General features: G+C 46.0%; 1 protein-coding gene across 1 annotated transcript in view; it reads left to right on the forward strand.

Annotated features, from left to right (window-relative positions):
* The window catches only part of SMURF1 (SMAD specific E3 ubiquitin protein ligase 1), a 42,455-nt gene that overhangs the window by 1,691 nt on the left and 28,010 nt on the right, over positions 1-12,754 (forward strand). Inside the window, exons 2-6 of the mRNA XM_015414932.1 lie at positions 5,597-5,635; positions 8,034-8,142; positions 8,956-9,089; positions 9,199-9,264; positions 11,433-11,508. Of these exons, the coding sequence (XP_015270418.1) occupies positions 5,597-5,635; positions 8,034-8,142; positions 8,956-9,089; positions 9,199-9,264; positions 11,433-11,508 (424 nt within the window). The remainder of the gene's footprint in view (positions 1-5,596; positions 5,636-8,033; positions 8,143-8,955; positions 9,090-9,198; positions 9,265-11,432; positions 11,509-12,754) is intronic.

The raw sequence follows: 12,754 nt of genomic DNA on the forward strand, positions 1-12,754 counted from the left end.
TGCCTGGGGCCAGGGAGGGCCTTCCTTCGCGGGGCTTCCTTGCACTCCCGCCGGCCTTGCAGGTCCACCGCCGGGCCCCTCATGGGGCTCGGCAGTGGAGCTGCCCCGGGACCGTTGGGGGCAGGGTGTGTGGCCTTGTGACACACTTCCAGTGATGTCAGGGGGTGTGGCATATGCTAATGAGTTATGCTAATGAGTCCCCCTAGCTCTTTTTCTACGAAACGACCCCTGATGATGACACAGTAGCAGCAGAACTGGAAGAAGAAGCAGAAGACAGCCAGTTCCACTGCGGGCCTGATAGAAGCCCTCCAGGGGCCTCCCCCGGACCACATGTTTGACACCCCTGTCCTAGGGCTTGAAGGGTTTTAAAGGTGTCAGCCAGCACTTTGAATTGGACTCATAAACAAACTGACAGCCAGTGTAAAGATACGCACTGCCTAGCCCCTGGCAATAACTGGGTGGTCGCCTTCAGAACCAGCTGAGTTTTCCAGGTGGTCTTCAAGGGCAGTCCAGCATAGAGGTCTTTACAGCAGCCCAGCCGGGAGGTTACAGAAGCATAGGTCAGCATGGCCCGGTTAGTAAAGTCTCAGAAGAGTGAGAGCTGATGAGCCAGATGCAGAGGGCCGCTCTTGGCTGCTACACCCACCTGTTTCTCAAACAACAAGGTCAGGTCCAGAAGCAGCCCCCGGTTCTTCACCTGCTCTGAAAATGTCGGCTCAACTTCATCCACTCCATCCTCTTTCAGAGAAAAGTAAACTTGGCCTTCATAGATTGGGGGTTTTTTTTGCTCCGTTCTGATGATTCCATAGATGTTGTCCGAGCTTTTGGACTTAATTGTACGGATACACAAAGAGAGCAAGTATGGCACAGTGTTGGACTAGAACTGGAAGGGGTCAGGTTTACATCCTCATTCACAAAGCTCTCTGGTTGAGCATGGAGCAGCAGTGCCATTCCCTCAGCCTAAGCTGACTTGCACACGTGTTTGTGTGTGTATGTGTGTTTGGTCGTAAGGATGACATTGAGGAGGTGAGAACCATTGATTCTTCCCTAGAGTATCATGGAAGGCAGGATTAAAAATGTGATAGTGAGAAGAACGGTCAGGCCTTTAAAAATTAAGAACTGGGACTTCCCTGCCCATTGCTGTGACCAGCAAGAACCAGTCTAGTTGTTTTTTGTTCTGGAGTGATCATTCACCATGTGCTGCGACTCAGTGGTGTTTCCAATCCCATTTGCCTCCTGTACTGGTGGCAAGAGCCTTGGCATTCTTTGGGCAGGCAGATTTCCCAAGTAGCTAGTTGACCGTTGTGGGCACTCCATGAAATTGCTGAGCGGTCGGGTTAGAACAGATAAAAGGAAGTACTTCTTCACCCAAAGAGTGATTAACACATGGAATTCACTGCCACAGGAAGTGGTGGCGGCTACAAGCATGGACGGCTTCAAAAGGGAATTAGATAGGCATATGGAGCAGAGGTTCATCAGTGGCTATTAGCCACAAGGTATAGATAGGGGCTCTGGGGCAAGTGATGCTCTGTCATCTTGGTGCTTGGGGGGGCCAACAGTGGGAGGGCTTCTAATGTCCTGGCCCCACTGGTAGACCTCCTGATGGCACCTGGTATTTCTGGCCACTGTGTGACAGAGTGTTGGACTAGATGGGCCTTTGGCCTGATCCAACATTGGCGTCTCTTATGTCCTTATGTCCTTGTAGAAGTGTGCCAAAACTTCCACTGGGTCAGGGCCGGCTTGAGGATGTCCCCCCAACCCAGGTTTCTTTTGTTTGACTTTTGATCCTGTTAGTGTCGTGGTTAGAGTGTCGGACTAGGATTTGGGAGACCCAGGTATGAATCCCCACTCTGGGGTGGAAGCTCGCTGGTTGACCTTAGGTCAGGTGTACAGGCTTTGCTTAACCTCCTTCACAGGGGCGTTGTGAGGATAACATGGAGGAGAAGAGACTTACATAAGATACCTTAGGCCCCCTTCGGGGAGAAACGTGAGGTATAAACGAAGTAAGTAAATAAATGTTATTGGCCCTTCAGCCCTGTTTTTTATGTAGCACCTTTAGTATCTTTAGATATCTCAAAAAGATCTTTTGTTGTTGTTCAGTCAAAGCCCAACCAATCTTGGAAGTTACACATGTAGACTGGACAGTATGCCCAGTTCCCTATTCATGCTGCATGTTCACCACCTCATCTGTTGCGCATGAACAATCAGTAGTTCTCTGTTGACTATTAACCCCAACCTGTATGCACTGTTTCTGCCAAAAAAAAAAAAAGATGACATGTTTTTCATCCATAGCAGGTTTCCTTTGTAATGACATTCCTGATCTTACCCATCAGGCTGGGTGCTGCCATCTGAGGGTACTGGGTAGAAAGTAGATGATGTGACCACCCAGCTGAAGCGAAGCTTGACTGAGGTCCTTTCCGCACTAGACCTTAAATCCTGGTTCAACCCTGTCCCCGAACTTACATTCTACACGACATGCGAGTTGACCCCTGTAATTATCTCAGGGTAGTTTTACATTCTACACTAAACGCGAGTTCACCCCTGTGATTATCTCAGGGTAGTTTTACATTCTACACGACATGCGAGTTCACCCCTGTGATTATCTCAGGATAGTTTTACATTCTACACTAAACGCGAGTTCACCCCTGTGATTATCTCAGGGTAGTTTTACATTCTACACTAAACGCGAGTTCACCCCTGTGATTATCTCAGGGTAGTTTTACATTCTACACTAAACGCGAGTTCACCCCTGTAATTATCTCAGGGTAGTTTTACATTCTACACTAAACACGAGTTCACCCCTGTGATTATCTCAGGGTAGTTTTACATTCTACACTAAACGCGAGTTTACCCCTGTAATTATCTCAGGGTAGTTTTACATTCTACACTAAACACGAGTTCACCCCTGTGATTATCTCAGGGTAGTTTTACATTCTACACTAAACACAAGTTCACCCCTGTGATTATCTCAGGGTAGTTTTACATTCTACACGACATGCGAGTTTACCCCTGTGATTACCTCAGGGTAGTTTTACATTCTACACGACATGCGAGTTCACCCCTGTGGGTATTTTTTTTGTTTCCACATTACATCGAGGTCACCCCAGTTTCGTCCCACACTTGTCCCGGGATCAACGGATGGTGTCATAACAACCAGGGGTAAATGCAAGGTATTGTGTCCCAAGTTGAACTCTGATAAAACCAGGGATGAGATCCAAGTGTGGAAAGGACCTGAGTCTGGTCTGTCCCAGGAGCCTTGCGTTCCTTGATGGAACAGGGGAGACCAAGATAGAAATGTAACGAATTGTGATCTCAAGCTCTGCATGCTGTTGTCCCCCCCCCCAAAAAAAAAGGGTTAAGAGCAATGTTCCCTCTAGGCTGTGGAGTCTTGTGAGCAAAAATTCTACTTTGTGAATTACTGGCATTAAAGTTGTGAGCAAGCAGTTTGGCTGCTGCATACATTCGTTTGCTCTGGAGCCCTCCTTCCTGAACTAAGACAAAAATGTGTGAGCGAGAGGCTAAAAAAACTGCAAGCTAGCTCACAGTAGCTCAGCTTAGAGGGAACACTGGTTACGGAGATTTTGCACTAATACACATTGCACTTATCAGTGTGCGGGTGTTGATCGCCAGAGTGTCATTGCAGCCTTATTTTAGTGAGAGAAATACCAGCGTCCCCCATCTCAAAAAATGTGTCTGGGGTGGGGGGGGAGGCAGGAAGATGAAATACAACAGGTAGCACTATTGCAGATACAGCCAAGGATTGCCGCGCCTGTTGAAAGCTCATATTACCGATGCTGTGTGAACTCTGTTGCCCGTCTCTGCTAGCTCTACTTATCAAACTGCTGTCAGGTGAGAAGGCCATCGGGAGTCCAGTTGTTGGCTGCAGATTCCTGCATCAGTGTTGCATGGAAGAAAGAGGCTGCTATTAAGTCTCCCGGCAAAGCCCCGTATGGAGGCTCCCTCTCCAGCCGCACTCCTGTCGAAGGTGTGAGAATCTAATTAAACCAGCCAAGCAGAACCGACTGTTTGGCTATTTTAGGCTTCGTAAAGCAAATAAAAGCATTGGAAGGAAAGCAAAAGCACCCAGCCTCTGAGCCTCTTTGCACACATTTGGTATGTGCACGCACTCCATCCCATAAAGAGAAGCCACTCTGTTTGGCCCTAAGAGCCCCGTCAGCTTGCTAAGAAAAGTGCACATAGTACTGTTTTCCTGGGATAGGACCAAATGCAAGTGGAAGACTCCGTGCTTGAATGTCAAAAATTCATTATTCATGGAATATAGGTAAAAGGCCTTTTCCCTGATATGTTTCTTTTGTATGAATAAGGATTTTTTGGTTTTGTTCAAAGACAGCTTGGTGGTATTCAGAGACTTCCACAGACTTTCTGAGTTTGTTCCTGTACACAATTCAAAATTCTGATTCTTACCCCAACCCCACACCACTTAAGGTTTTAGGTATTCGAAGGACTGGGTTCTGTGTAAGTCTGTCTTTTAGCTCAGGTAATTATCAGAGGTCCTTGTCCAGGCTCTTTGCCTTTAGAAGTTGGGCAGATGTCTCCCAGGGGCAGACTTGCATGCACTGTTTCTGCAACAGTGTGACTTCCCTCCCCAAAAAGGTTCCTGCATAGCGCCTAAGTGACCACAAAGGTAGCATTAGTTGGGATCTCATCTTTTTCACCTGAGCCTTTGGCTCTTTCTGTGTCGACAGCCGCTTTTCCACCCCCTTTTTAAATAGTTTGTGTATTTTCACTTGCTGCAAGCTTCCTTGAGCGCTCTATTGGGATGGCGTGGTGACATGTGCCTTTTTCTAAAAAAAAAAGAAAAAGAAAGAAAAGTAATAAATTAAGTTTCCCATACAGTACAAACTTGGTGTTCTGAAATGGTACCGTGCATGATAGCTTTGCTACAGAGCATAGAAATAGACAGGGAGATACCCAGAAACATCAGTGGTGTGTTTCGCATCAGCTGCCAAAGCAGGGCACAAGTGAGATCTCTGCGTGCTCCCCACAGGTCACAGAAGTCGCCAGGAAGAAGAATTATTATGTATTTATTATCATTTCAGTATATATACTGTCCGTCCCCCGGGGGGGGGGGGGGGCACAGAGCGGGACAAGACGGTTCACAACAGTATAAAACAGACATAATAAATTTAGTTAAAACAGTATGAAAATACAAAGTACATGAAACAAACAATTCATAACTGATAGCATTAAGCTCCAAAAATACACTTAAATGGGAAAGGCCTGATGGAAAATGCTCAGCCTTACAGGCCCTGCGGAACCTAGGGAAGAGCACACCTAAGTATATATACAGACTTTCTCCTTAGTAGCCAATTAGCATGGCAGTGATAAGAACCCAGGTGTATTTTTTGCGGGGTGGGGTGGGGGGAGCAATGAAGTTTTTGTACTTTGCCTGTGCTCATGCGAAAGAATCTATATGTGGTCCTGTAATTCATAACCCTATTGCATTTCCTCCTCCATTTCTTTTTCTAAATCGGGGATCTTAGTTGGACGATAGACTCCTTCTCCCTGCTGGACTTGTTTTTAACCAAATATGGGTGGAGTTTGATAACCTTTCTCTCTCTCTCTCTCTTTGTAGTACTTTGTGCCAAGAACCTTGCAAAAAAAGATTTCTTCAGTAAGTAGCTGGCAGAAGTCTGCTTTTCTTTCCCCCATGTGCATATTTAGGCTTTTAAAAAAAAAATCCTGATGATGGCAGCTTTATTCTTGCGTGTTTCTGTTGGGTCATTTAAGGATAGTTTCTTGGAAGTCAGCAGCATAATGGTCTGAAATTTCTCCTCTGCAGACTGTAGGCTTGGCTTATTTTCCCCCCTCTATGAGTTGCATTCTTAACATCCCATCCTGATTCTGACAAGCCAAGGGCAAACTATTAATTTTTGTCCCTTCTCATTTCCTATGTCTTTAAATCATGAATGAATAAGTCGAGGTGTGCATTCAAGTCTACTCGAGCCAAAAATCTACCCCAAAAATACCTTACTGGTTTCTCAAATGTATCTTGATTTTCTCGGGGAAACTGAAAGAATCCCAGATATATTCAGGAATTAACAGGCAGATCCAGGTCGCTCCCACTTCTCAGCTGTTTATTGGGCTTCTGCTGCAGTCCCTTTAAAGTTGAAGTTTAAAGGGACTGCAGAAGTTTAAAGGGACTGCAGAAGACAGCCTGAGGACCAGATGTTCTGGTGGGGAGCAGACCGGCTTGGCTTGGCCCTGGCTTCTCACACAGCCCAGTTTAAACCAGGCTGCAGAAGAAGCCGGCCCCAGGATCTGCTGTGTTGCTAGGAACGAATCATATATCAAAACATCTAAGTATCGTCTCTTAATATATCACAAAAGATATTGCACAACCCCTTTATTAATATCAGTCCTCCTTAATTATACAAAAGTTTTAAGAGGGAGGACTCCTTTAAGTCTATTCTGAATGAGTGCTCAGTCTTCCTCCAGCAGAGGTCCAGAGGCCCTCCTGTTTCAGTGTCTTCCTCAGGGAGTTCAACAGATATTTCCAAGCACAAGGTTGCCAAATACCAAAATATGTATCATGGGCTGCGGTCACACGGAGCATTAGCCACACTACAGAGACGGAAGATAGGCGGATTTTCCGGGCGCGATCACAGCGCCACATCTGGGAAGCGTAGAGCTCCTGTGGCAAACCCGTGGCTTCCCGCCGAAGATGCGGGGGGAAAAACTAGTACCTCCGAGGTACTAGTTTCCGAAAACTGCGGGGCAAGGGTGGGCGCCTGATCGCGTTTCCGGTGGTAGGTCGTGGCATCCGGCGCCCGCCCATGTCCCATCGCTAAAAGGTTTCCCCCCCCCACTGAGCACTCATTCAGAATAGACTTAAAGGAGTCCTCCCTCTTAAAACTTTTGTATAATTAAGGAGGACTGATATTAATAAAGGGGTTGTGCAATATCTTTTGTGATATATTAAGAGACGCTACTTAGATGTTTTGATATATGATTCTTTCTATGTATTAAGGCTTATATGATAAATAATATATGGTGAATAAATTGTAAAAAATATAACAACAAAAAAAATAAAAATTCTTTGAGATATTTTATAGTCGCCCGTAGCACGGTATTTGCTGTTTTTTTGGCATTTCCTGCTTACCGTGGGTCCTGTTTTGGTTTTGTGGAGTGCTGCTAGGAACAGATGGCTCCCTGCAGGCTGCGCTTTGTCCTGGCTTCTCCTGCAGCCCGGTTTAAACCAGACTGCTGGGGGAAGCAAGCCCAACCAGGATCCCCGGTGCCCACAGGGAGCAGATTGCTCCCCACCGTCTCAGCTTTGCGATGGCTTTTTATTTTTTAAGCCAGTATTTTTCTTCTTGGGTCTGTTGGACCCCAAACAATTCGGGATTCCCGAAAAATCCCGGATCTCAATACTGTACCGGTACTGGGCTCCAGGATTTTTCTGAAACCCCGACATTTTTGTCATGTCCAATAGACCCGAGAAGAAAAACACCGGTTAATATATTATTATTTTTTTTGCACACCCCTAGATATAAAGTGTACTCTCTGGTTTTTTTTCGCTTGTTCAGAGTTTTATGGTGGGCCTTGGGAGGCCAGCCAGTGCTCTCCTGGTAAGTGCTCTCCTGATAAGAACCAGTTTGGTGTTGTGGTTAAGTGTGCGGACTCTAATCTGGGAGAACCGGGTTTGATTCCCCCACTCCTCCACTTGCACCTGGCTGGATGACCTTGGGCAAGCCGTGGGTCTGATAAGAGCTCCTTGAAAAAGAGCAGTTTCTGTCGGAGCTTTCTCAGCCCCACCGACCTCACAGGGTGTCTGTTGTGGGGAGGGGGAAGGGAAAGGAGTTTGTAAGCCGCTCTGAGACTCCTTTGGGTAGTGAAGGGCGGGGTATGAATCCAATCTCTTCTTCTTAGCATTCCCAGTGTAGCTGGTGCTGTTAACTGGCTTCTGCCGGTGAGATTGGGAGCAGGCCGGGCTTTTTAAAAGCAGCATTGTTCCTTGCAAGTGGGTTTACGTGGCTTTTTGTCCCAACTATTCCGCTACTTCTCTGCAGGGCTTCCCGACCCGTTTGCGAAGGTGGTAGTGGATGGATCCGGTCAGTGCCACTCAACTGACACTGTGAAGAACACGTTAGACCCCAAGTGGAACCAGCATTATGACTTGTGAGTTAACCTGTTCTGCAAAGGGCCAGTCACAAATTGGGGGGGGGGGGAAATCCTCATTAATAGAGGAGGTCCAGCTAGAAGATCATCTCCCCCGCACAGCCATTAGACGTTCTGTTAGGGTAGCTGTAGCTGAAGACTTGCAAGTCTCCTTCTGGGAGGGGAATCGAGCTGAAGACTTGGCAAGTCCTTACTTCTTTGAGCCATGAATCTGAAGCATGTAGGCAAGGCATCGCGCTTACGGCCTAAACGTTTCTGGCCGGGATCCAGAGAACTATTTTAGACCCACCCAAGGGCAAGGACATGCCTAGTGAGATTGCTTGCTTTGAAGAGCCAACCCCACGCTGGGTCACAATCTGCTTTTCAAAGACTCCTCGGTTTGTAATACAGCCCGGGGGAACTGGTGCGCCAAAAGCACGAGCCCGGAGCCCCGCTTGAACGTGAGGAACTAGTTGTGCCCATCCTTTCGGAGCCCGTCTGTAGGCCGCCGACATCGCTCTTGCTGCTCATGGAGACAGCAGCGCTGTGTCAGTAAACTCAAACCTCAAGGAAGGGGGCGGTGTCTCGTATCCCCTACTATAACAAGGTTGTCAGCGATTAATTAACCAGCGTTGCTGCGTTATCAGCTCAACACGCCGTGTGAAATTACAGTGATCCGAACCGTTTAATTACACGTTTTCTGTATTCGATAAAGCAACAGCGTGACCAAAGCATTATTTTTTTCTTTAAAGTTTAGCCCTCACATGTGTAAACGTATCTTAGCAAAGGATAAGCCCCGCAGTCAAAACATCTCTCTCAAACCGCTCCTTCTAGATACGTCGGCAAGTCAGATTCAATCACCATCAGTGTCTGGAACCACAAGAAAATCCACAAGAAACAGGGAGCTGGCTTCCTGGGGTGCGTCCGTCTCCTTTCCAACGCCATCAGCAGGCTAAAAGATACCGGATGTAAGCATTGCATTGTTCACAAAGGGCTTCTTATGCGTACTGAATTGTGATTTGCTCGATCGGGGGGAGTCATCCTTTTGGCTAAATCTGTTTAATTGTTCACTTTCAGACCAGCGTTTGGATCTATGCAAACTAAACCCCACAGATACCGATGCGGTTCGAGGCCAGATAGTAGGTAAGGGAGGGTGGGGGAGAAGAGCCGTAGTTCCGGTGGTGGGGGGGAGAGACCACCTTTCGGGAAGATAGTGTGGAAGGACGTGCGTCGAACTGGGTGGCTAACGCTACATGGGGCTGTTGGTGCAGACTACTTGAAATCTTCCAAGTGGTCCTCTTGCTGTCCATTATCGATGGAGGTGTGTCCTTGGGGTATGCAGAGCCTGTGCCACTGGTGACCTGCTAGTTTCTGTGGAAAATCCAAGTTTGCCAATGCCGCCATACCAGTCCCGGACTGCTTGGGGTCTTCCAGGTTATCGCAGAAAGCGCCCACCGTAGACGGATCGCCCAGACCGGGTCCTCATCTGAACGCCTTCTCTAAATAGGCACACTGTGCCCTTCTTCAAGACCTCCACTCCTACCGAAGAAAGGGGCTAAGTTCTTTGGCAGTGCTAGAAAGCGAGCAGAACCTCCAGCTGTATATTAAATAACCTTGGGGCATTCAGAGTCGCTTGCTAGTTATAGGGGCTCAGCTGCCCTTTGCTGCCTTTTCTGGAGAGAAAACGGCATTATCAGAGATGGCGCCTAATAAGGCATAGTAACTTTGAGAAAGATTTGTTTTACGAAGCAGCACGAACGGGCGGAGCCTTGACTTTAGCCCCTCGTTTGAGTCGGCTGATGATTCTTCCCAGGCGAATAGCTTGTCAAACTCACACTGGCTAGCAGGTAAAAATTTAGCGTAGAGATGTAAAATTTCCGGAAATTTTGAACCTCGGAAAAAAACCCGTTTTCCCCCCCAGTTTTTTTTGGGGGGGAAACGGAAATTTTTGGAAAAATTGAAAAAAATGCTGCATTAGCATTTCTTTTGTCTTTTCTAGATTGAAAGTCATTCTGTTACTTTAGGAACATAAAATATGACTATGGACATTTTTACTTGGCATGAAATTATCACAACTAGCATATTAAAAATATAGTGTATCCAAACAATTATTACAAACAGAATACCCACCCACATGCAAAAACAAAACTGAAACCTTTTTCTTTTCTTCTGACAATCGCACCTCCTAAAGGAAGAAATGCATCTTGTTCTTGCATTGGAGAGTTCAGTTTGTAACCTAGGACTTGCTTGCCCTCAGTGCACAGAAATTAGATCAATCTGATACCATATCTATATATTTTAGAAATGATTTGGAAAATATTTGAACACCTTGTCTTAAAATTTTTTATTCATCATGTTAAAATAAAACGTTCCATAATCAATTTTCTTTTCTTTCTTTTCTTTTTTCAATGTTTCCAATTTTTAAAAAGGCTTCAGGAAAAAAAACGGGGAAAAACCGTTTCCCCCCTGAATTTTTCTGGTTTTTTTCCGGGCCTTCACATCTCTAATTTAGCGTAAGGCTGATTTGCAGTGTCCTCTGCTCCAGCAGCTGCTGGGTGAGGTTTGTTTTTCCCCCAGTGCGCGTACGGTATTTATGTGGCTTTCCCGCAAACCGAGTTTGCTGAATCGTGACTTCTTCAAGTGGATCAGCGTATTCAGTCTTCCGTGGGTTATTGCTCTGTCTCGCTTTCTTGGGAATGTGTATGGAAAGCAGTGGAGAAGCGAGGACACTTTCTCCGAAGTAACACATGCGCAGCAGGCGAACGTGTTCAACGCCCGTGGTTATTTAGCGCCATCTAGTGGTGACCTTTTGGCTTCCAGGTTGCCTTTGAAAGAGATGGAATCATTGCAAATGGTCGAGCTTACCACATTTTTTAACAAAAATGCATGAACTGTGATCGACAAGAAATCTAGGTCTTATCTAGGCTTTGTTGCATGTGAGTTGACAGTTTAAGCCCAAGTGGTAGCTATTGTTTTTAAGGCTAGTCGGCATAAACCGAAGCTGCTGCCCTCGGGTGTCTCATGTTTCTCCTTAAGAGGGTATTGAATGATCAGAGTGTTGGCAAAGCTCGTCTTAAAAGAGTATCAGCAGTGTGCCCTACCCAGCTATCTGCCTTCGTAAAGGAAAGACTTAACCACACGCGTATACAATGATAAAGATGCTTTAAAGAGCTCTAGAGATGCTTGCTGTGCTTGAGTTCAGCTTTTCCAACCGGTTTGCTACTTTTCTTCAGGGGCTTGCTGGTTTTGCCTAATCTGGGGTCCCTGCTGCTTTGACTTTTAATTTTGGCTTTCCTTCCTTTGTGTTCCAGTTAGCCTACAGACGCGGGACAGGATAGGCACAGGAGGGACTGTTGTCGATTGCAGGGGGCTTTTGGAGAATGAAGGGTAGGTATTGCGTCTTCGGTAAATGTTGTGACTCTCGAACAAACTGTGGGCAAATCAGTCGTATTTGAACGTCGATTGCAGGGGGCTCTTGGAGAATGAAGGGTAGGTATCGCGTCTTACGGTAATGTTGTGACTCTCGAGCAAACTGTGGGCAAATCAGTCGTATTTGAACAGTATCCTTGATTATATGGCAACGCTTTGAAATAAATTTTGCTTTTCTTGAAAACGTGGATTTATTCTCGATGCTTGGGGATCCAACAGATATCTTGAATGAGCAAAACCTTGCCTCACTCTTTTGATATTTGCTCTTTGCCAGCTTTCACAATAATCAAAAACAAATGAACATCGTGAATACAGTTAACAAGTCTGATATCAATGCCTTTAAATGAATATTTTGAAATACCAAACAAGTATATATTCTTAATACATTTTCAGTTATCAAGGTTTTCTTATAACCACCGCCAAAAGTATTTAATACAAAGTCAAAAGCTCCAAGCCGGAGTTATAGTGTAACACATAAAGTTCCCAAACTCTCAAAATGCAACCATCATGAACTATAAATCAAGGTTACAGTGTAACACTACTAGTTCCAAAGTTCTCAATATGATAAACTTATATAAGAGATTAACAATTGGAAGTTATGCAGCAACATGTATCCCAGGCAATGTAAACATGTTTCCGTCCTCTTTTTCAAAGCCACATCTCCCCTCCGCTGTGGAGCTCCAAATTCAAGTTGGAACCAGTGCTCTAGGAAATCTCTTTCAACCAGTAGCCTCCTGCTTATCAAGTGCTTCAGTACAATAAGGCCAATAGAGCATAATGCTGAAATTCAGGGATCTGTTTGAGGATGGTATCAATTCATGACTTCCTCAAAAAGCACAGTCTCCTTTTTCCCCATCTTCCCCGTGATGACTGGCTTCAGTCTCGGCCTAGGAGCTCCACAGTGTGGCGCAGAGAGAACCCAGCTTTGCACTGGGGGCTCCTTCAGTCCCCTGCACTTGCATGCCCCAATAGAGTGTGGTAGCTCTTTCTCCCTGCGTGCCACTGTCCAGGCAGTGGGCTGTTTAATGCCTTCCTGCTCTCAGACAAATCAGACTCGGCACCTCTGTACGCGAGGTCCGGTTTATTTTTCAGAGGAAAACAGTTGAATTGTCTTTAAACCATAACACCTCCTCAACCCAGTTCCCCAAGTGCTGATGTGACCACGGTTCCAGAGAGACTATCTTGTTGCCGAGCGATTCTTTGT

The sequence above is a fragment of the Gekko japonicus genome, unplaced genomic scaffold (assembly GCF_001447785.1).
Source record: "Gekko japonicus isolate JY-2015 unplaced genomic scaffold, Gekko_japonicus_V1.1 scaffold3178, whole genome shotgun sequence".
Taxonomy (NCBI): Eukaryota; Metazoa; Chordata; class Lepidosauria; order Squamata; family Gekkonidae; genus Gekko; species Gekko japonicus.